We start from the raw sequence: 24,635 nt of genomic DNA on the forward strand, positions 1-24,635 counted from the left end.
GCGGGGGGGGGGTCAAAAATTCTCTAAAATCGCGTGACGTCATTTAAGGTCCGCCCCTTACCTGAAGCAGTCCTGAGCGTCACTTAGGTGGACTCAGCCATAATTAAGGAGGTGGTGAGGTGGGTGGGGGTGCTAACATCAGAATTTGAGAGACGAGCGGCCAGCCGTGGTTCTGTCCACACCAGCCCCTGGTGGTGTTCCATCGCGACCCTCACCGGTGCTCGCTAACAGCGCACGCCCAGTGGGAGTCGATGAGTCCGTGGGTTTCTGTGCGAGTCCGTGGGTCCACGTGTGGGTCTGTGGATGCGTCAGTCTACATTGGGGAGCCTTTGTCTTTGCAGTTTGGGGACTAGTGCAGCACTAGTGTAGTGTGTGTGCAGCACTAGTGTAGTGTATAGTGTGTAGTGTATAGTAGTGTGTAGTGTAGTGTATAGTGTAGTGTATAGTAGTGTATAGTGTAGTGTATAGTTGTGTATAGTGTAGTGTATAGTAGTGTACAGTGTAGTGTATATTGTAGTGTATAAGTGTATAGTGTAGTGTATAGTAGTGTATAGTAGTGTAGTGTATAGTGTAGTATACTAGTACAGTACGAGTGTGTAGTGTATAGTGTAGTGTATAGTAGTGTACAGTAGTGTAGTGTATAGTAGTGTATAGTGTAGTGTATAGTAGTGTATAGTGTAGTGTATAGTAGTGTATAGTGTAGTGTATATTAGTGTATAGTAGTGTATAGTGTAGTGTATATTGAAGCGTATATTGTAGTGTATATTGTAGTGTATAAGTGTATAGTGTAGTGTATAGTAGTGTATAGTTGTGTAGTGTATAGTGTAGTGTATAGTAGTGTAGTGTATAGTAGTACATATTGTAGTGTATAGTGTAGTGTATAGTAGTGTATAGTAGTACATATTGTAGTATATATTGTAGTGTATAGTATAGTGTAGTGTATAGTAGTGTATAGTGTATGTATATTGTAGTGTATAGTGTAGTGCATATTGTAGTGTAGAGTGTAGTGTATAGTAGTGTATATTGTAGTCTATAGTGTAGTGTATATTGTAGTGTATAGTGTAGTGTACAGTGTAGTGTATAGTAGTGGATATTGTAGTGTATATTGTAGTGTATAAGTGCATAGTGTAGTGTATAATAGTGTAGTGTATAATAGTGTATTGTATAGTGTATAGTAGTGTATATTTTAGTCTATAAGTGTATAGTGTAGTGTATAGTAGTGTAGTGTATAAGTGTTTAGTGTAGTGCATAGTGTAGTGTATAGTAGTGTAGTGTATAGTGTAGTGTATAAGTGTATAGTAGTGTATAGTGTAGTGTATAGTTTAGTATACTAGCTATCACGTGACTAGTGTAGCTAGCCAGGTGGTGACCACACTCGTGCGTGCACCTCCACTCATCCGTGTATGCAAGTAAGCGCTCGTGTGTGTATGTGCACCCGCGTGTTTGTTCGTGTCTGTATGTACGCACACTGTTGCACATGGTTCGCTCGTGTGGGTGTGTACTGGAACGCACTGCTCATGAAAACACTGCCTCGTTACGCGGTAAATGCTGCGGCACAACAGGAGGGCACTGCAGGGATGAGGCTCTCCGCTCTTGGCGCTGTGAATTAAAACAGCGCCAGCATGGAGAGTCCCGATCCCTACAGCTAGTAGCTGTGACGGAGCGAGAGCGATCAGCGGACAGCCACCATGGTTGCCAGGTAAGGGGAGACTTCACCCGGAACTCGCCTCCACACGTGTTCCCCTTGAACATTGTCGCAATAAACGTACGATCAGGAATGTTTAAAATATCAGACCTTTGTCGTTCCGCAAGAATATTAACGCTCAGACTCGTATCGAACTCTTCATGAATTCACTTGGTCAAACAGTTCAGGTACTCGGCAAAGCATTTCACCTCTCGGTATGCAACAGTTAAACAATCTACTCCAAATCAACACCGAAATGTCAAATTATCATCCACCATTGACTTCCACATCGATGGAAGCCATTTGCCATGACGTCCAAGCCATTAAACACCGGAACAACGAACGTGCCATTCAAGTACATCTTGAAACCCATTATCTGAAGTAGTTTGTATTAAACAATAACTAAATAATAGAAACACAATTACAATATTGAGCGAAGTTATAGTCACGGACTTTTTCCAACTTTAGCTCAACAGGACCACAAAAGCTCAGATGTGGTTCATAATAAATGAATCAATCTGATTGAAATCATGACCTGGCCAAACACTTTTCGATTTCAACATCACCTTATAAAAGAATAACATTTTAAATATAAGCGCACAACTTTATCTATCTGTGATGAGCGCTGCACTTTCCGTTGTTTTCATGCAGGGGGCGCTGCAAACCTACGCACCCCCTGCATGGACGACGGAGGCGCAGGGACAGACGTTCGATTACGTTGGAATCGATCTGCAGACGGCCAGCAGCTCCGTGTCGCCTTATCTCGATCCTGCAATCCCAAACAGGTGAAAGTCCGCATCGAACCGAACCCCCGGCAAGGCCATCTACTTAACGACGAGAGAAAATTCACACGAAATGTCCTTTGCAATGAAGCCTTCCAGATGTAAATTGATTCAAGCTTTTAATGAAGAAATAAAATCATCTAATTCAAAACACAACACAATTCAAAGATGCTTCATTTTAAAACTTCAAAACGGAGCATGGGGTACTTGCGTGAATGCGTCCGTCATGTGCAAATGTTGTGACTTTACTGGCCTGAAGGCCGTCAATATGTTGGACCCTTATTGGTGCACAGCGTCTCAACAACAGCAGTGGGGTTTGCTTCAACCGATGGGTAACGAACATCCAGACGTCAATCATCAAGGAGCATTTCTAGTCCTAGTTAGACAATATCTACGTCAACACGTAAGACAAAACTACTTCGTGTTGTAGAAAATGTATCTCCGCTATGTGTAAATTTTAAGTGGTATGCCTTGTAACTGATGAATGATCTGAGCGTGCTCCCTATTTCAAAGACAATGAGTTGCTCCAGAGGCAGACGCTTCGTGAAACACAAAAGTACCCTTTGACCTGTATCACAAGAACAACGTGTCTCACCTGAGTTCTCTGTACAGGTTACTTCCAAACACACACACACTTTGTCCTAACATCACTTGATCTAGATTTGAACACTTAATCAATGTTTGACACTCATAGAAATTTTTTTACATGTACACGCACAATCAGACAAGTATTCATTCTTAATTATTGACAGGCATATTAACACAATTTTATTACTGCAGTGAAATATCCTGGATCAGGTTCCATCGTATTCACAAGAAGCTATTTTTAAAAATACGCACCGTCTGCTTAACAGTGTATGTACATATTCTTGGTTCTGTCGGTAAAGTCACGTAGAAGGGAAACAATAAAATAATAAAAATATAAAACAATAAAATTCTCACTGCAGTCGAAACGTCGTGAGAATTCTATTGTTTTATATTTGTATTATTTTATTGTTTCCCTTCTACGTGACTTTACCAAAAGAACCAAGAATATGAATCCCTGCAGTCACGAAAGCTTTAAATCAAAAGTGTATGTACAACGTACTATTGCGGCATTCAAAACGAGTAGGCCGTTGCATGCTGGCGTTTGGGTCAAAATGTAGCAAATTCTAAACATTACACTACAAATAATAGGTCACGGCGTTTAGATCGCAACACAAGCAATCGTCATCAGGTAGGACAAGCACAGCAACAATAAGAGGAAACTGCTGAAGTAGTAGGCGCCTACTACTTCAGCAGTTTCTCTTGCTGTGGTTGTCCCACCTGATGACGATTGCTTGTGTTGTGATCTAAACGCCGTGATCTGTTATGTTTCTACCCACGTGGTGACTTTACCGAAATAACGAGAGAGAGTGTGAATTCCTGCAGTCACAAAAGCTTCGAATCAAGATTGCCTACAAACTACACAACTCAGATGACGCATCAATCATCGCCCCCTACTGACAGGCTCTTGTCCACATGCAGGCTGGTGCAGGGCCACCACCTTGTGCCACACAGGGGCAGCTGCTACTTGGGGATGCTCTTCGAGTGCTTCAGACGAGATACAAAACTCCGAGTTGCTGAGGCGGTTAAGCAAGCACCGTGTAAATGCAATTATTAGAACATAGTGAATGCTTGGGGGCTTGTCTCTCGCTCCGGGTGAGAGATCTACCCAACCCACAGGTCCACAAAGACTGGCCGCCCTTACTCTGCAGGTTGAACCTAGGAAATGAGTGTTCAACTTCACATTCTTGTCATTAAAGACCCATGACAAAGGTGCATCTATTGGAGCGACATCGTCTCTGGCTTACACATCTACCGGGTCTCCACTTGACTTTGTATTGTCTCGGAGGAAGTCCACCCACACCTCCACTTCCACAAACTGCTGGGAGTTGCCTCGCTCTGCCTCACAGTCAGAATTCACCTCCTGCTTCACGTTGCCTCCATCGATGTGAAGGTCCCATTTTGGAGTTGAATCTTCATCTTCACATTTTACCTTCACTTCTTCGCTCTTCACCATCACTTCTTCACATTTCACCATCACCTCTTCATATTGCACCTCGATACCTTTAAAAGTGTCCAAGCTGGGATTTTCTTCCGGTTCGTGTTTCATGAGGGATGGGCTATTTGCGGCACTTTGACTTTCACAAGCTGATTTCAGACTCCACTCCTTGTGGATCTTCTGATGCTTCTGTGTTCTCTGGTGTACTTGAAGATTTGATGAATTTGGAAATGCCTTCCCACACACACTGCACTTGAAGGGTTTCTCTCCCATGTGTGTTCTCTGGTGTTTTTTAAGAGCAGATGACCGTGAAAATGCCTTCCCACACACACTGCACTTGAAGGGTTTCTCTCCCGTGTGTGTTATCTGGTGTGTTTTAAGAGCAGATGACCGTGAAAATGCCTTCCCACACACACTGCACTTGAAGGGTTTCTCTCCCGTGTGTGTTCTCTGGTGTGTTTTAAGAGCAGATGAAACTGAAAAAGTCTTCCCACACACAGTGCATTTGAAGGGTTTCTCTCCCGTGTGTGTTCTCTGGTGTCTTTGAAGAGCAAATGACTGTGAAAATGCCTTTCCACACACACTGCACTTGAAGGGTTTCTCTCCCGTGTGTGTTCTCTGGTGTGTTTTTAGAGCAAATGAATCTGAAAATGTCTTTCCACACACACTGCACTTGAAGGGTTTCTCTCCCGTGTGTGTTCTCTGGTGTGTTTTAAGAGCAAATTAACCTGAAAATGTCTTCCGACACACACTGCACCTGAAGGGTTTCTCTCCCGTGTGTGGTCTCTGGTGTTTTTTAAGAGTAGATTAATCTGAAAAAGTCTTCCCACACACACTGCACTTGAAGGGTTTCTCTCCCGTGTGTGTTCCCTGGTGTGTTTTAAGAGCAAATGAATCTGAAAATGCCTTCCCCCACACACTGTACTCGAAGGGTTTCTCTCCCGTGTGTGTTCTCTGGTGTTTTTTAAGAGTAGATGAATCTGAAAAAGTCTTCCCACACACACTGCACTTGAAGGGTTTCTCTCCCGTGTGTGTTCCCTGGTGTGTTTTAAGAGCAAATGAATCTGAAAATGCCTTCCCCCACACACTGTACTCGAAGGGTTTCTCTCCCGTGTGTGTTCTCTGGTGTTTTTTAAGAGTAGATGAATCTGAAAATGCCTTCCCACACACACTGCACTTGAAAGGTTTCTCTCCCGTGTGTGTTCTCTGGTGTGTTTTAAGAGCAGATGAATCTGAAAATGTCTTCCCACACACACTGCACTTGAAGGGTTTCTCTCCCGTGTGTGTTCTCTGGTGAATTTTAAGAGCAGATGACTGTGACAATGCCTTCCCACACACAGTGCACTTGAAGGGTTTCTCTCCTGTGTGTGTTCTCTGGTGTTTTTTAAGAGTCGATGAATCTGAAAATGCCTTGTCACACACAGTGCACTTGAAGGGTTTCTCTCCTGTGCGAGTTCTCTGGTGCTGTGTCAAATGTCCAGTCCGATCCGTGCTGTATGCACGCTGGTCGCATTGTTGACTTGTCGTACCCAGCTGCTGTGCTGACTGCCTTTGCTCCATCAGACCAGCGTCAGCTGCAGACAGAAAATAAGAATATCCACACCATCTACACGTCAGTATCGAGCCATGGAGGAATGAATATATACAGTCACACGTGACTTACACGTCTATATTCATTTACGTATTCATGACTAGCTGTACTACCCGGCTTTGCCCGGGACTTGGATCTACCACGTCCGGCTGCCTTTGTCTCCCCAGTGGCGATGTTCACACCACAACAGTTACTCGTTTGAGGCTGAGTCGACCTAGGGGAGGCCCAGAAGCGGTTCAAATAATCGTCACCGGTGGTGGCCGTGAGCGGGAATCGAACTCGGGTCGCCGGATTTGTAGCGTAGCGTAGCGCTAACCGCTACACTACAATGCGTTACTCTTCCACACACACACAGACACACACACAGACACACACACACAGACACACACACACACAGACACAAACACACAGACACAAACACACAGACACACGCACACAGACACACGTACACACACACGTACACACACACGTACACACGTACACACACACGTACACACACACAGACACACACACATGGACACACACACAGACACACACACACAGACACAAACACACAGACACAAACACACAGACACACACAGACACACGCACACAGACACACAGACACACACACAGACACACACAGACACACACACAGACACACACAGACACAAAGACAAATATCCCCCGTATAGCCTTGACAGACTGTTGGGGCAAGTGCTGTTAGCGAGCACCTATGAAGGCCGGAACGGTACACGAGGGGGTGGGTGGCCCGCACCACGCCCGACCGCCTTGTCTCCCTAGTGGCAATGTTTACACACCGCACCAGGTACTCATTTGAGGCTGAGTCGACCTAGGGGAGGCCCGGGACCGGTTCACATAATCGTCACTGGTGTTGGCCGTGAGCGGGAATCGAACCCGGGTCGCCGGGTTTGTAGCGTAGCGTAGCGCTAACCGCTACACTACAATGCGTTACTCTTCCACACACACACAGACACACACAGACACACAGACACACACACAGACACACACACGCACACACAGACACAAACACACAGACACACACAGACACACGCACACAGACACACAGACACACACAGACAACGCTAACCACTACACTACAATGAGTTTCGCTTCCACGTGCGAGGGTCACGTGACAAATTTGACGTCACAGCTCACTTGCCGTGCAAAAAATCTATACATTATTGAGCTCCCCTCCCCCCCCCAAAAAAAACCAAAAGTGTATTTGTATAATGTTTGTACGGTGTACAGTCTGGAAAGTACCCACATGGCAAATTTCCAGTTTGTTGCATGTCAGGAAGTACGCTAAACATTTTGAACAGACAACACACAATCACAACTTTGCCTTTTATATATATTTGGAGATGCAGTGAAAAACTTCACCAAATTCATCACGCGGTTTCAGTTTTTTGATTTTCAGTTTGATTTATTTTGGTTATAGTCCCATGAGCCATTCGGCTCTTGAATCGGGTGCAACCACAACAAGCAACAAAACAAAAACACGACCAAGAAAATCATCTTACAGTGACTATGTGTGACTGTGCAAACAGCACTGTCATGGCACGCAATGAGAGGGCAAATGTCATAAACATTCCTGTAAGCCCTCGCATCTTCAACATTAATGTTGCCATAGAAACGTCGTGGGGTTTTTGCTTCATTTAAAAAACGAAAAAATATTATCTGTTATTTTAATTTTATTTTCTATCTACGTGACTTTACCGAAAGAACCAAGAATATTAATTCCTGCAGTCACCAAAGTTTTAAGTCAAAACATTCACACACGTTGACAAAGCCTCACCTTGTGTTGTTGTGGGCAGGTCGCTTCTGATAACAAGAGCGGTATAGCAGCTCAAGCGGGCTTGGCCTGCTAACAAAAGAAAATAAAAACTGCGTGAATATTTACAATAAAACAAAGTTACAAAGTGACGAGCCGGGTGAAGACAAATTAAATTTAAGCGAGATAATTAAAGTGAATGCAATCAGGCGAGGGCAGGAGGCAAGGCCCCGCGTGGCTAGGCCCCGCGCTGTAAAGTTCCAACCTGGACATCGATTCCCATGCTCGCTGCTACTCAACTGACATCCCTACGAGAGAGACAGCGAGGCTCTACCTTGGTAAACAACAACAACAACAACCACCACCACCACAACGACCACCACCACCACAACGATGAGAATTTCTCACGTCGGATTTCAGTGCAAGCGCGCACAAGGCAGCTTCCTGTTGCTTCGCGACAGCAGGAAGTAGTATGACGTCACTTCCCTCCCAAGAGCGGCTCTCCAAACTGAATAAATATGTTAATGAGGCCGGCCCATGTGTCGAGGGATGGGGGCGTGGGCACTGAACCCGTCGTAATAAACTCGCGACGGCTTTAACGGAAACATTATGTTAATGAGCCACCAGTCACTGGGCGTAACTTTGCCCAAATAAGGATTGCCACTGGAACGATATCGGCAGTGACCCAAGCGGAGGTGACGTCATGTTCAAGAGCGCGGTGGATGGGGGAGGGGTGAATACCTTGGTGACATGACGTCACTAGCAAGGGACACCTCTGGCGTTTCACACCGATGAGGTGATGCTGAGTAGTGACGTCACAGAGCGGGATTGGAGTTTGTTGATTTAGATTCATTTTCCATTGCTCCCTCCCTTGAACTCAGCAACAACAACGTGGACATTGCATCCCACTGGGATTTTTAGCACACAGCGTTGGTGTACGGTGCTTTTTTCAGGAACATTTAGCTGTTTTTTTCATGAATTTTCTGTTTGCAGAGTCACACAAAGTAGTCACTTTAAGATGTGTTTCTTGTTCGGGTTTGTGTTTGTTGTGGTTGCACTTGATTCAAGAGCCGAATGGCTCACAGGGGTATACCAAAAAATATACTGAAATTATTGTGTACACTGTGTGTGTGTACACTGTGTGTGTGTGCACTGTGTGTGTACACTGTGTGTGTGTGCACTGTGTGTGTGTACACTGTGTGTGTGTACACTGTGTGTGTGTGTACACTGTGTGTGCACTGTGTGTGTGCACTGTGTGTGTGTACACTGTGTGTGTACACTGTGGGGGGCACAGTCATCTCAGTCGACCAATGGGCATCTTTTCATCAATTTATTATTTTCCAATTTTCTTGTTTTTGTTATTTTCTATTTACGTGACTTTACCGAAAGAACCAAGAATGTGGTAGCACATTCTCTATTCATTGCAGACGTTCCAGGTTAAAATCCGACAGGCACACCTGGCTACCCCAGTAACATTCACCACAATATGCGGAGTCTGCTAAACGGCAGATGTAAAACATAACGTCGCGTCATTCACAACGCACATTGCATGTTGTTGTCACGGTCAAAATTGTGGCAATTCCAAACATTATCCAGAAACTCCACAACGGAGACACGCACCACCTGTACCAACGATGGAGTCGCAGGGACAGACGTTCGATTACGTTGGAATCGATCTGCAGATGGCCAGCAGCTCCGTGTCGCCTTATCTCGATCCCGCAATCCCAACCAGGTGAAAGTCCGCATCGAACCGAACCCCCGGCAAGGCCATCGTCTACTTAATGAAGAGAGAAAATTCACACAAAATGTCGTTTTCAATGAATAAGCTTTTAATGAAGAAATACAATTATACAATTCAAGACAATACAATTAAAAGCTGTTTCATTTTCACACTTCAAGACGGAGCATCGGGAGTTTGTGTGGAGGCGTCGTTCGCGTGCAATTTCTTTCGTGACTTTCCTGTCCCAAGGCCGCAAATGGTTGTGAGGGGCGCCGCAGGCGGTCAGGCTGGCTTCAACCCTTGGTCGTGAACATCCACACGTGAATCAGCAAGGAGCATTTCAAATTTACACGCGATGCTGAGTGTCTCTCCCCGTGTCTCTGTATCCTAGTTGTCTGTCTCTTTCCCGTGTCTCTCCGTGTCTCTCTCCCGGTGTATGTCTCCTAGTGTCTCTTCGTGTCTCTTTCCCGTGTCTCTCCCCATGTCTCTCTCCCCAAACACGAACGATACAACAACACGACGTTCGGAGTGCAAAGTTGAGAGAGAGAGAAATGAGCATTTTCCCGGCGGGCGTAACTGGGTGGGGCCGTGGGCTTCCAGTTACTGTAGCGGCCTAGTGTGTGCTCCGTCCACTGCTGCCCTGAGGGAAAGCCGCGCTCTCTCAACTGCTGCCCTGGGGCAGAGCCGTGCTCTGTCCACTGCTGCCCTGGGGTGGGGTCGTGCTCTCTCCGCTGCTGCCCTGAGGGAGAGCCGTGCTCTCTCCACTGCTGCCCTGAGGCAGGGTCGTGCCCCGTCCACTGCTGCCCGGAGGGAGCCCCGTGCTCTCCACTACTGGCATGAGGGAGAGCCGCACTATCTCCACCGCTGCCGTGAGGGAGCCAGACTCTCTCTCCTCTGCTGCCCTGAGGCAGGGTTGTGCTCCATCCACTGCTGCCCTGAGGGAGTGCCGTGCTACGTCCACTGCTCCCCCTAGATGTCGCGGGCGCTGCCCCAGAGCAAGGAGGCGCTGCTGCAGTCGTTCAAGCGGCTCAAGGACGACGTGCGCTCCATCCTGGACAACTTCACGGAGATCATTCGAGACGGCCAAGGGTTGTGAATGAAGAGTCACCTGTGTGGGCTTCAGTGGGGCCGTCTGGACGGGCAGCAGAGACACGAGAGGCCAAGAAACGACATTCCAGTCGTGGGCTGAGCTCAAGGAGGGCTAGCTCGAGCACCATCCTGCGGCGGGGAAAGGAGGCGGTGCAAGCGGTTCAGCCGAGCCCACAACAACCAAGAATCTGCTGTCTGGGAGAGGGGGGTGGGCGCTGTTAAACCTTAGCACATGGGCGAGAAGCCGTGCATGTGTGACGAGTGCGGCAAGATGTTTTTCTCACGCTCGGCCTACAAGTATATATATTTTTCTATTCCACTTGTGTGTAAATCTGTGTACACCCTGGATATTTTAGAGATGGCAATTCTCCTGCTGTGTGTCCTATTGCTGTCCCTCCCGGCCATATCTAGTGCCACACTCAACTCTACAAACGGCTACCCTCGTTATTTTGCGTCAATACTTGTTGCTCGATTTGCCACTACACCTGCAAATGAAACAGCTCATAGACACTTCTACACTCCATCATTGTATCCTTTTAAACCCTATCTTTGTCCTATTACATCACCAGCACTCCTTCCAAACTTCATTCTGCTCTTAAAAATAACACCATCTGCGAGCTGCTATTCGTCCAAGGTTCGCCGCTCTTCATCCTTTCACAGAAAATACTTATGCAAACTGTTAATTCTACTTTTCTTATTTCTGGGTGGTATTGAGCTTCATCCTGGCCCAAATGAAAAGAGCTCGTATAATTCTGTAGATTTTTCTGGCAGGAAAGGTGTTGGTGTTCTACATGTCAACATCAGAGGGCTTGTGATTAAATTAAGTCAACTAAAACTAGAAGTGGCACATCTTGACCCGGACATTTTTTGCCTAACAGAAACATTTCTCACTCCTGCCGTCAATGACTTGCAGATTACGATTGAAAACTACAACCTTTTTCGGCTTGACCGAGGATCTAAAGGAGGTAGAATTGCCATCTATGTTCGTAACACTATTGCATGTTCACCAGCTCACTCCTTGTTTAAAAAATGTTGCTTTGAAGGTCTGGCTCTCAGAATAACTCTCCCAAATAATCAACAGATATTGGTAGTGTGCTGCTATAGACCACCTTGTGGGAAGGATGTTGAAGCTGCATCGGCACTGAGAGAGCTTTTTGGGGGCCTCCCTAAAGGTGAAATAATTTTAGTGGGTGATCTAAATTGGAATTGGCTAAACCCGCGGCCGTGGCAACAAATTTTACAGATGAATTTAACTTGTTTCAATTAATAAATGTCCCCACAAGACCCAACCTAAAAAATCCGGGACAGTCAACTCTGCTTGACGTCCTATTGACAAATGCCCCTCACAATTTCGCACTGACTGGTGTTCTGGGTAATAACCTTAGCGATCACTCCTTCATTTTTGGTGTGAGATCATCAGCCAGACCCAAAGCCCCCCCCTAAAATTGTTGAGAAGCACTCTTTGAGGCACTTCAGCACTCAGGCATTTACAAATGATGTGCTTCACTCGGATATTGATAAGGTCTGTGATATCCCCAACCTGACTACGGCTTGGGAGACTTTCAGGTACACGTTTCTCCAAATTCTTAACAAACATGCTCCGTTGGTTAGATTTAAAACTAAAGGCAACCGCCCACCATGGTATGATCCTTTGATTACAAAGCTCATGAAAACTAGGGACAAGGCTTGGGCATGTGCTCAAAAAAGTAATTTGGTAAATGACTGGCTAGAATACAGGATTTTAAGGAATAGATGCGTAAAAAAAATACGGCATGCAAAAAATGCCTATTTTTCCTCCACTCTCCTGGAATCACATGGAAATGCCAGGATTTTTTGGAAAACAATCAAATCTATCGAAAAGGCATCCAAAACAGAAAATCTGCCTGTTGAGCTTCACCGAAATGGGGAATATTTTTCAGATCCCAAAAAAATAGTTGACAATTTTAACCTTCATTTTTCTGAAGCTGGTAATCTTTTTGATGTATTGGGAGTCACACCTGCTCCTGCAAATTCCTACACCCCTGTCCAAACATTAAACGAATTTAGTTTCCAACCAATCCACGAAAGTAATGTTCTGAAACAACTGTCCTACCTCAAAGGGTCCTCCTCTACCGGAGCAGATAGTTTTCCCGTCTTTGCTCTACTAACTGTTGGTCACCTAATATACAAACCTATAGCCCATATTTTCAACCTGTCCATCAAAGAAGCATCAGTTCCTCTAGAATGGAAACATTCCTATGTCCGTCCACTTCACAAAGGGGGCCCTAAAGATGATCCCAATAACTACCGACCTATCTCAATTTTGTCCCCATTGATGAAAATTTTTGAAAAATTATTGAACTACCAAATTAGCAGTTTCCTGTCCACCAACAATCTACTACATCTAAAACAATCTGGGTTCCGGAAAAAATACAGCACCACATCTGCTGCATTAGACTCTTTGAATTAAATTTACAATAGCCTTGATAATAAGCAGTACTGTGCCTGTCTTTTTCTTGACCTGTCCAAAGCTTTTGATACAGTTGACCACAACACCCTGCTTAGTAAACTAAGTTGCCTTGGTTTTTCCGAGAACACAGTACAATGGTTAAAAATTACCTCTTTTCTCGCACCCAAACTGTATTCACAGATGGCTGGAGGTCAAACAGTGTTAAGATAACAAAAGGGGTTCCACAGGGTTCCATCCTCGGCCCCCTCTTGTTTTCTCTTTATGTCAATGACTTGGGCACTGAACTGGATCATTCCAGGGTAAATCTTTTTGCAGATGACACGATACTGATTACTGCTGGCCGCTCTCCGGATGCCGTGATTGCTAAGCTCCAGGGTGATTTCAACAAACTACAACATCAGCTAGTTTCTCTTAAACTAGTCCTGAATACAAGAATAGGTTTTACCCTTTTAACTGGCACAAAAACTGACACCTTTATTCAAGGCATCATGTTTGCAATAACCACAACACAAGCAGTCAAAATGCAAACAAAAAAGACAACTCTGATAATAATATGCACTGTCCTTGAATTTGATTGGTCCACACCCGAGACAGCTTTTATTAGAGCCTAGTCTCCATTGGTGTTGGACCAGAAGACGCCAAAAGGCGTACAACTCAAAAACAGCGCACTATCAGAGTATTGAGGGCTCGGGGTGAGCATTAACATTATGAGACCTCCTTTGCCAGAAACAAAATATAAGAATAGGTTTTACCCTTTTAACTGGCACAAAAACTGACACCTTTATTCATAGTCCTGAATACCTCCAAAACCAAGGTGCTATGCTTCTCTCCGGGACTAAAGCAGGAAGTTATTTTTCCCCAATTATATTCCTTGAATAATTATCAAATAGAGCAAGTCAAGATCTATAAGTATCTTGGGGTCATCCTGGATTCAAAACTTAGTTTTGAAGATCACATTGATTATATTGGTAAAAATACAAAAAATAAAATTGGTTTTCTGTATCGACACAAGCACTGCTTCCCCCCAATGTTCCGTTTGGAATTGATAAAAGCTACCATACTGCCTCTACTTGACTACTGTGACATCGTGTATAAATCAGCCCCAAGTACTGTACTGAAGAAGCTTGATTCCATCTATCACTCGGCCTTAAGATTTGCATTGAACTGCCCATATAGGACTCACCACTGTGATCTCTACATTGGGTCAAACTTAACATCTCTTAATGTTCGACGGCTTGTGCACCAGATCTTATTTATTCACGATGTACTTACAAAAAATTCCGCAGACTACCTACTGGATCTCCTCTCTGTTTCAAAGAACAAATTTGACCTCAGGTCTTCGCTCATTTACCAGCTTCACATTCCCTATTGCCGTACAAAAACTGGAGGAAGGGCCTTTGCTATTGATGCCCCCAGGGTCTGGAATGCTATTGCCAATAAACTGCAACTTGAATCACTACCTATGAGATCTTCACTCAAAACTGCTCAAGAGGAGTTGTACAACCCTAGCTGCCACTATTCAGTGGCCTAAAATATGGCTCTAGATTTTGGTGTTATAATTTATTTATGTAGTTTATTGTTAAAAATTCGGTCACAGTCCCTATGATCACTGTTACATTGGATTTATGGCTTTATTTTGGTGATTTCGAAAAGTTTTTTTTTGTTTTGGCCATGTTTTTGTTTATTCTAGTACGGAGTTAGACTGATGGCCTTAATCTTAGTTGTCTTGTGGTTGTTGTTGTTATTTGACTTGCATCCCACTGGGATTTTTGCACACAGCGTTGGTGTACGGTGCTATTTCAGGAATATTTTGATATTTTTCCTGGATTTTCTGTTTGCACAGTCACATAATCACTTTAAGATGTTTTCTTGTTCATGGTTTTTGTTTGTTGCGGTTGCACCCGATTCAAGAGCCGAATGGCTCACAGGACTATACCAAATAAATGAACGATGAACTAACTATGAACTATGTCCTAGTTCGACAAAATCTACGTCAACACATAATACAAAACTACAATTCGTGTTGCAGAGAATGAACCTCCTAACGTGTAACCTTTGAGTGGTGTGCCATGTAACTGATTAATGATCCGAGTGTGCTCCTTATTTCAAAGACAATGAGTTGCTCCAGAGGGAGATGCTTCCTGAAAACACAAAAATACCCTTCTTTGGTTCTTTCCTCCAGACAGTCTCGTCCCTTCACCTGATGAAGGCCGCTTGTGTTGTGGCCGAAACGTCGTGAGAATTTTATTGTTATTTTATTTTATCAATTTATTATTTTATTCTCCTTCTACGTGACTTTACCGAAAGAACCAAAGAAGATGAATCCTTGCAGTCACGAAAGTTTTAAATCGAAAAACAAAAATACCCTTTGACCTGTATCACAAGAACAATGAGTCTCACCTGAGTTAGCTGTACAGGTTACTTCCAAACACACACACACACTTTGTCCTAACATCACTTATTCAATGTTTGACCCTTATAGACAAAATGTTACATGTACGCACACAATCAGACAAGTATTAATTCTAAATTATTGACAGGCATATTAACAAAATTGAATTACTGCAGTGAAATAGACTGCATCAGGTTACATCGCATTAACAAGAAGCTATTTTAAAAATATGCACCGTCTGCTTAACAGTGTATGTACAACATACTATTGTAGTGTCATTCAGAACGAGTAGGCCGTTGCATGCTGGCGTCTGGGTCAAAATTTATCAAATTCTAAACATTGCCTACAAACTCCACAACTAAGATGCCAAATCAACCATCGCCCCCTACTGACAGGCTCTTGTCCACATGCAGGCCGGTGCAGGGCCACCACCTTGTGCCACACAGGGGCAGCTGCCACTTGGGGATGCTCTTCGAGTGTCTGAGACGAGATACAAAACTCCGAATTGCCAGAGGCGATTAAGCAAGCACCATATAAGTGGAATAATTAAATAACAAAAATCACGACGTTTCGGCCACAACACAAGTGGCCTTCATCAGGTGAAGGGACCGTGCTGTCATGATGAAGGCCACTTGTGTTGTGGCCGAAACGTCGTGATTTTTGTTATTTTATCTTTTATCTACGTGACTTTACCGAATAGAACCAAAGAGTATAGATCCTTGCAGTCACGAAAGCTTCAAATCTAGAATGGAATTATTAAAACCGAGTGAATGCTTGGGAGCTTATTGGCTCTCGCTCCTGGTTAGAGATTAACCCAACCCACAGGTCCACAAAGACTGGCTACTCTAACCATGCAGGTTGCATCTAGGAACTGAGTGTTCAACTTCACATTCTTGTCATTAAAGGCCTGTGACAAAGGTGCATCCATTGGAGCGACCAGAGTGGAGTCGGCTCCGGGAGAGGCAACCACCTTGCCCCACGCCGCTCCTCCACTTCGAGGTCTGCGGAGAACTTCGCCACCACCACCACCACCAGCGTGGCGATCTTCACGGCTGTGCTCACTGTGGTTTTGCTGCTCACGCAGCCGGTGGTGGAACTCCTCGGAGGATCTCGGCGTGGGGGTTCGAACATCAACGGCTCCAACGCCACCACTACCACCATAACGATAAACAACTACTCGGGACTCATGAAGGACGTCTCTCCACCGGCAGCGGTCGCCACCTGGGGACCGATGTTCACCAGCGGACACGCAGACGGACAGGAGAGGGACGGCCCAGCCTGGCCCCCCGGGATGTTCTGGCTCATGGACAGCGCGCCGACTCCTCTCCTGCAGGCTGCGGGTCAGCTGTGCAGTAGCCACAGTGAGGACATAGTGGACAGCGTGCTCCCTGCCCTAGTGCAGGCTATGGGTCAGCTGTGCAGTAGCCACAGTGAGGACATTGTGGACAGCTCGCTCCCTGCCCTACTGCAGGCTATGGGTCAGCTGTACAGTGGCTGCCAGGACAAAGTGGACAGCGTGCTCCCTGCCCTACTGCAGGCTATGGGTGAGCTGAGCGGCAGCTGCCAGGACATAGTGGACAGCGTGCTCCCTGCCCTGCTCCACGTCGTGCGTCAACTGTACAGCGGCTGCAAGGAGGCCATCGGCTCCACCGTGCCGCTGAACACCCCGCACATCGCCGTGCGTCTCCGGCGTTTCGTACGTCGCAGAGTTGAGTGAGCAACATCCATCGTCGTCGTCGTCACCATCAGCCACGGTCAATCCACTAGCGGGTAGAGACCTCCCCCGTGCCGTCGCCACCTCCCACGATGCCGCTGTGCGGTGATCCACCCAGCGCCTGACACGTGGAGCGATTTCATTGCTTCGTCTCCCCACTGGGCATCCTCTCGGATGACCCCCTCGCCGCCCATCGGCATCACTCGCCCCCTTCGCGCCCTCCACCGTCACCCTCAACTCTACTTGTGGTAAAATTTTGATTTAAAGCATTTGTGACTGCAGTAATTCATATTCTTAGCTCTTTCGGTAAAGTCACATTGAAGGGAAACAATAAAATAATAAAATATATATAAAAATAAAAATTCTCACGACGTTTCGACACACCTGATGACGACCGTTTGTGTTATGGTCGAAACGTCGTGAGAATTTTTATTGTTTTATATATATTTTATTATTTTGTTTCCCTTCAACGTGACTTTACCGAAAGAGCTAAGAATATCCACTCACGGTGTTTTCAACAGCCTGGTTGGGCACTGGAACGGTATCCCTGACAGTGCCGGATTAAGCTCGTGCGGGTCCTGTGGCATATATTATAATGGTGCCCAAAATAAAATAAAAAAAACACAATTATTAAAACGCAAAGGTTACACATCTACCGGGTCTCCACTTGACTTTGTATTGTCTCGGAGGAAGTCCACCCACACCTCCACTTCCACAAACTGCTGGGAGTTGCCTCACTCTGCCTCAGTCAGAATTCTCCTCCTGCTTCACGTTGCCTCCATCGATGTGAAGGTCCCATTTTGGAGTTGAATCTTCATCTTCACATTTCACCTTCACTTCTTCCCTCTTCACCATCACTTCTTCACATTTCACCTTCACTTCTTCACATTTCACCATCACCTCTTCATATTTCACCTCGATACCTTTAAGTGTCCAAGCTGGGATTTTCCTCCGGTTCGTGTTTCATGAGGGATGGGCTCATTGCGGCACTTTGACTTTCACAAGCTGATTTCAGACTGCACTCCTTGTGGATCTTCTGATGCTTGTGCGTTCTCTGGTGTACTTGAAGATTTGATGAATTTGCAAATGCCTTCCCACACACACTGCACTTGAAGGGTTTCTCTCCCATGTGTGTCCTCTGGTGTATTACAAGAGCAGATGACTGTGCAAACGCCTTTCCACACACACTGCACTTGAAGGGTTTCTCTCCCGTGTGTGTTCTCTGGTGTATTACAAGAGTACATGAATGTGCAAACGCCCTCCCACACACACTGCACTTGAAGGGTTTCTCTCCCGTGTGTGTTCTGTGGTGTGCTACAAGATTTGATGAACGTGCAAACGCCTTCCCACACACACTGCACCTGAAGGGTTTATCTCCCGTGTGTGTTCTCTGGTGTTCTACAAGATTAGATGAACGTGCAAACGCCTTCACGCACACACTGCACCTGAAGGGTTTCTCTCCTGTGTGTGTCCTCTGGTGTATTACAAGAGTAGATGACTGTGCAAACGCCTTTCCACACACACTGCACTTGAAGGGTTTCTCTCCCGTGTGTGTTCTCTGGTGTACTTCAAGATTTGATGAACGTGCAAATGCCTTCCCACACACACTGCACCTGAAGGGTTTATCTCCCGTGTGTGTTCTCTGGTGTGCTACAAGAGTAGATGAATGTGCAAACGCCTTCCCACACACACTGCACTTGAAGGGTTTCTCTCCCGTGTGTTCTCTGGTGTGCTACAAGAGTAGATGAATGTGCAAACGCCTTCCCACACACACTGCACCTGAAGGGTTTCTCTCCCGTGTGAGTTCTCTCGTGCCGTGTCAAATCTCGAGTACAATCCGTGCTGTATGCACGCCGGTCGCATTGTTGTCTTGTCCTACCGAGCTGCGCTGAGTGCATTTGCTCCATCAGACCAATTCTGCGGAGGAAGCGTCAGAGGAAGTGTCAGCTGCAGACAGAAAAAAACAATATCCACACCATCTACACGTCAGTATCGATGCACAGAGGAAAGCATATATACACAGTAACACGTGACTTACACGTCTATACTTATTCATATATTCATGATATAGTGGAAAAGTGTCCCAAATTCATCACACGGGCTGTTATGGCACACACTGAGAGGGCAAATGGTCATAAACATGCCTGGAAGCCCTCGAATCTTCAAAATGAATGTTCACCCAAAACTCCGAGCACACAATTTCGGCTGTCTGGCGACAAAAGGAATATTTATGAGAGCTAAATTCAGCTGACATAGCAAAGGGTGTTGAAAACAATACTATTTGTGTTAGGCAGAAATGCATAAATTAACGTTCAATCGCAACTTAGAGGTGTGAATCCAGGCTCAGATGTCCTTGAATGCTGGGATGAACAGTTCCGACTTCAGCTGAATGTGTGTGCTGTGTTAACTTCCTGTTTCCATTCATATAAAGAGTTCCAGAGGAAAACAAAAGTAAACTATTGTTACGCTATAACCTCCGTGTTCAACAGAGTGAATAGACTTTACTGTAAACACAAACTGTACACTGTCACTGGGTAAACAGGCGGTGGCGTGTCTAGAATCACACCTGGCCACCTTCATCTGCTTGGTATTAATTCTTCCTCACTCCACCAAGAAATTGAGGATTAACGAACATAGCCGAGGCTAACTGGAGTTTGCGTGTCTCTCTCCGTGGTGAGATGTTAACTACCTCACCTGGTATACAGGAAGTCGTGGGTTCGATCCCGACCCTGACGCCTGCTGTATATTTGGAGTTTGCGCGTCTCTCCGTTTAGCGTCTTTGACCGATAGACATTGACACACGTATTCTTGTTGATTTCGGTAAAGTTACGTAGATAGAAAATAACAATAACAGATAATACAATTACATTAAATAAAGACTTGTGTTGCGATCAAAACGACGTGAGTTTTTTGCTTTATTTACAATTTTATTTAATTCATTTTTATTATGTTATTTTTATTGTATTTTCTATCTACGTGACTTTACCGAAAGAACCAAGAATATTAATTCCTACAGTCACCAAAGTTTTAAGTCAAAACATTCACACACGTTGACAAAGCCTCACCTTGTGTTGTTGTGGGCAGGTCGCTTCTGATAACAAGAGCGGTATAGCAGCTCAAGCGGACTTGGCCTGGTGAAAAAGAAAATAAAAACTGCGTGAATATTGACAATAAAACAAAGTTACAAAGTGGCGAGCCGGGTGAAGACAAATTAAACTTAAGCGAGATAATTAAAGTGAATGCAATCAGGCGAGGGCAGGAGGCAAGGCCCCGCGTGGCTAGGCCCCGCGTTGTAAAGTTCCAACCTGGACATCGATTCCCATGCTCGCTGCTACTCAACTGACATCCCTACGAGAGAGAGCGAGGCTCTACCTTGGTAAACAACAACAACCAAAACCACCATGAGAATTTCTCACCTCGGATTTCTGTGCAAGCGTGGATCGGCAGCCTCCTGTTACCTCGCGACGTAACGCGGGTAAGCAGGTAACATGACGTCACTTCCGAGGTAAGAGACACGCCCCTCCCAAAATGAGCAGCTCTGCAACTGAATAAATTATGTTAATGAGGCCAGCGCATATGTGGAGGGATGGGGGCGCGGCTACGTTATGTTAATGAACCGCCAGTCACTGGGCGTACCTTTGCCCAAATAAGGATTGCCACTAGATTGATATCGGCAGTGACCCAAGCGGAGGTGACGTCACGCTCGAGAGCGCCGTGGACGGGGTTGGGGGAGTGTGAATACCTTGGTGACATGACGTCACTAGCGAGGTATACCTCCCCCTGGCGTTTCACGCCGATGAAGTAATGCTGAGTGGTGACGTCACAGAACGGGGTTGGAGTTTAAGTTGATTTAGATTCATTTTCATTGCTCCCTCCCTTGGGTGCGTGGGCTCAGCTACAACAAAGTGGACATTATTGTGTATACACTGTGTGTGTGTACACTGTGTGTACACTGTGTGTGTACACTATGTGTGTGTGTACACTGTGTGTGTACAGTGTGTGTACACTGTGTGTGTGTGCACTGTGTGTGCAAGCCAACTGTGGACCGGTTTTGGTGGACAATGTCTCAACAGCAGTGGGGCTTGCTTCAAGCCATGGTTGTGAACATCCAGACGTTAATCAGCAAGGAGCATTTCTAGTCCAAGTTCGACAAAATCTACGTCAACACGTAAGACAAAATTATAATTCGTGTTGTAGAGAATGTATCTCCTCTACGTGTAACTTTAAGGTGGTATGCCTTGTAACTGATGAATGATCCGAGTGTGCTTCCTATTTCAAAGACAATGAGTTGCTCCAGATGCTTCGTGAAACACAAAATTACCCTTTGACCTGTATCACAAGAACAACGGGTCTCACCTGAGTTCTCTGTACAGGTTACTTACAAAACACACACGCACTTTGTCCTAACATCGCTTATTCAATGGTTGACCCTTATAAATGAAATGATGCATGTACACACAAAATCAGACAAGTGTTCATTCTGAATTATTGACAGGCATTTTAACAAAATGTAATTACTGCAGTGAAATATACTGCATCAGATAACATCTGATTAAGAAACTATTTTAAAAAAAATATGCAGCGTCTGCTTAACAGTAGATGTAAAACATACTATTGTCATTCAAAACGAGTAGGCCATTGCATGCTGGCGAATTCTAAACATTAGCGACAAATTACACAACTGAGATGAAACATCAATCATCGCCCCCTACTGACAGCCTCTTGTTCACATACTCTTTGGTTCTTTCAGTAAAGTCACGTAGGTAGAAAAAATAATAATAGATAACGACGTTTCGATCGTAACACAAGCGGTCATCCTCAGGCGGAAAAAAAAATAAATGCAGGCCGGTGCAGGGCCACCACCCTGTGCCACACAGGGGCAGCTGCTACTTGGGGATGCTCTTCGAGTGTTTCAGACGAGATACAAAACTCGGAGTTGCCAAGCACCGTGTAAAAGCAATTATTATAACATAGTGAATGCTTGGGGGCGTATTGGCTCTCGCTCCTGGTCAGAGATCTCCCCAACCCACAGGTCCACAAAGACTGGCCGCCCTTACTCTGCAGGTTGCACCTAGGAGCTGAGTGTTCAACTTCGCATTCTTGTCATTAAAGGCCTGTGACAAAGGTGCTTCTATTGTAACGACATTGTCTCAAGCTTACACATCTACCGGGTCTCCACTTGACTTTGTATTGTCTAGGAGCAAGTCCACCCACACCTCCACTTCCACAAACTGCTGGGAGTTGCCTCGCTCTGCCTCACAGTCAAATTCTCCTCCTGATTCACGTTGCCTCCATCGATGTGAAGGTCCCATTTTGGGGTTGAATCATCTTCACATTTTACCTTCACTTCTTCGCTCTTCACCATCACCTCTTCACATTTCACCTCGATACCTTTAAGTGTCAAAGCTGGAATTTTCCTCCGGTTCTTGTTTCATGAGGGATGGGCTCATTGCAGCACTTTGACTTTCACAAGCTAATTTCAGACTCCACTCCTTGTGGATCTTCTGATGCTTGTGCGTTCTCTGGTGTACTTGAAGATTTGATGAATGTGCAAATGCCTTCCCGCACACACTGCACTTGAAGGGTTCCTCTCCCGTGTGTGTTCTCTGGTGTCTTTGACAATTTGATGAATCTGCAAACGGCTTCCCGCACAGAGTGCACCGGAAGGGTTTCTCTCCCGTGTGTGTTCTCTCGTGTCTTTGAAGATGTGACACATGTACAAACGCCATCCTGCACAGAATGCACCTGAAGGGTTTCTCTCCTGTGTGTGTTCTCTGGTGTACTTTAAGATGTGATGACTGTGCAAACGCCATCCCGCACAGAGTGCACCTGAAGGGTTTCTCTCCTGTGTGTGTTCTCTGGTGTTTTTTAAGAACAGATGAATGTACAAACGCCTTTCCACACACACTGCACTTGAAGGGTTTCTCTCCTGTATGTGTTCTCTGGTGGGTCTGAACAACTGATGAATGTGCAAACGCCTTCCCGCACAAGGTGCACCTGAAGGGTTTCACTCCCGTGTGTGTTCTCTGGTGGGTGTGAAGATCTGATGGCCGTGCAAATGCCTTCCCACACACACAGCACTTGAAGGGTTTCTCTCCAGTGTGTGTTCTCTGGTGTATTTTAAGAGCAGATGACCATGAAAATGCCTTCCCACACACAGTGCACTCGAAGGGTTTCTCTCCCGTGTGTGTTCTCTGGTGTTTTTTAAGAGTAGATGAATCTGGAAATGCCTTCCCACACACACTGCACTTGAAGGGTTTCTCTCCCGTGTGTGTTTTCTGGTGTTTTTTAAGAGTAGATGAATCTGGAAATGCCTTCCCACACACACTGCACTTGAAGGGTTTCTCTCCCGTGTGTGTTCGCTGGTGTCTTTTAAGAGCAGATGACTGTGAAAATGCCTTCCTACAAACACTGCACTTGAAGGGTTTCTCTCCCGTGTGTGTTCTCTGGTGGGTCTCAAGAACTGATCGCCATGCAAATGCCTTCCCACACACAGTGCACTTGAAGGGTTTCTCTCCTGTGTGTGTTCTCTGGTGGGTCTGAAGAATTGATGGCCATGCAAATGCCTTGTCACACACAGTGCACTTGAAGGGTTTCTCTCCTGTGCGAGTTATCTGGTGCTGTGTAAAATTTCCAGTCCGATCCGTGCTGTATGCACGCTGGTCGCATTGTTGACTTGTCGTACCGAGCTGCTGTGCTGACTGCCTTTGCTCCATCAGACCAGCGTCAGCTGCAGACAGAAAATAAGAATATACACACCATCTACACGTCAGTATCGAGGCACAGAGGAATGCATATATAGAGTCACAGGTGACTTACACGTCTATACTTATTCATATATTCATGATGTAGTAAAAACGTTTCCCAAATTCCTCACACGGGCTGTCATGGCACACAATGAGAGGGCAAATGGTTATAAACATGCCTGGAAGTCCTCGTATCTTCAAAATGAATGTTCACCAAAAACTCTAAGTACACAATTTCGGCAAAGGGTGTTGAAAGCAAAACTATTTGGGTTATGCAGAAATGCATATATTAATGTTCAATCGCAACTTAGAGGTGTAAATCCAGGCTCAGATGTCCTTGAATGCTGGGATGAACAGATCCGACTTCAGCTGCATGTGTGTGCTGTGTTCACCTCCTGTTTCCATTCTTACAAAGAGTTCCAGAGGAAAACAAAAATAAACTTGTTTTGATATAACGTCCGTGTTCAACAGAGTTAATAGATCTTCTTTGGTTCTTTCTGTAAAGTCACGTAGAATGAGAATAAAATAATAAAATAAAACAATTTAATTCTCACGACGTTTCGGCCACAACACAAGTGGCCTTCTTCAGGTGAAAGGAACAAACCTGTCGGGACGACATAGCTACAATGAACACTGCTAAGATTTGCTGCGTCTTTTAAGCTGGTTGAGAG

At 45.4% G+C, this 24,635-nt stretch overlaps 1 protein-coding gene and 1 pseudogene across 1 annotated transcript; both read right to left on the minus strand.

Annotated features, from left to right (window-relative positions):
• Positions 1-1,645: 1,645 nt before the first annotated feature.
• Positions 1,646-19,125, minus strand: LOC142915377 (uncharacterized; annotated as a pseudogene).
• A 2,530-nt stretch (positions 19,126-21,655) lies between these two features.
• On the minus strand, positions 21,656-23,939 carry LOC142915363 (uncharacterized). The gene has a single exon (XM_076061200.1). It carries the CDS (start codon positions 23,932-23,934, stop codon positions 22,612-22,614), a length of 1,323 nt encoding a protein of 440 aa, XP_075917315.1. The 5' UTR covers positions 23,935-23,939; the 3' UTR covers positions 21,656-22,611.
• Between the last annotated feature and the right edge of the window lie 696 nt (positions 23,940-24,635).

The sequence above is a fragment of the Petromyzon marinus genome, unplaced genomic scaffold (assembly GCF_048934315.1).
Source record: "Petromyzon marinus isolate PM22_M1 ecotype Great Lakes invasive population unplaced genomic scaffold, UKy_Petmar_22M1.pri1.0 PM_G_Scaffold_30, whole genome shotgun sequence".
Lineage (NCBI taxonomy): Eukaryota > Metazoa > Chordata > Hyperoartia > Petromyzontiformes > Petromyzontidae > Petromyzon > Petromyzon marinus.

What these genes read in the sequence shown, in the direction of transcription:
- LOC142915363 (XM_076061200.1), bottom strand. Translation starts at nt 23,934, where the DNA reads ATGGAGCAAAGGCAGTCAGCACAGCAGCTCGGTACGACAAGTCAACAA.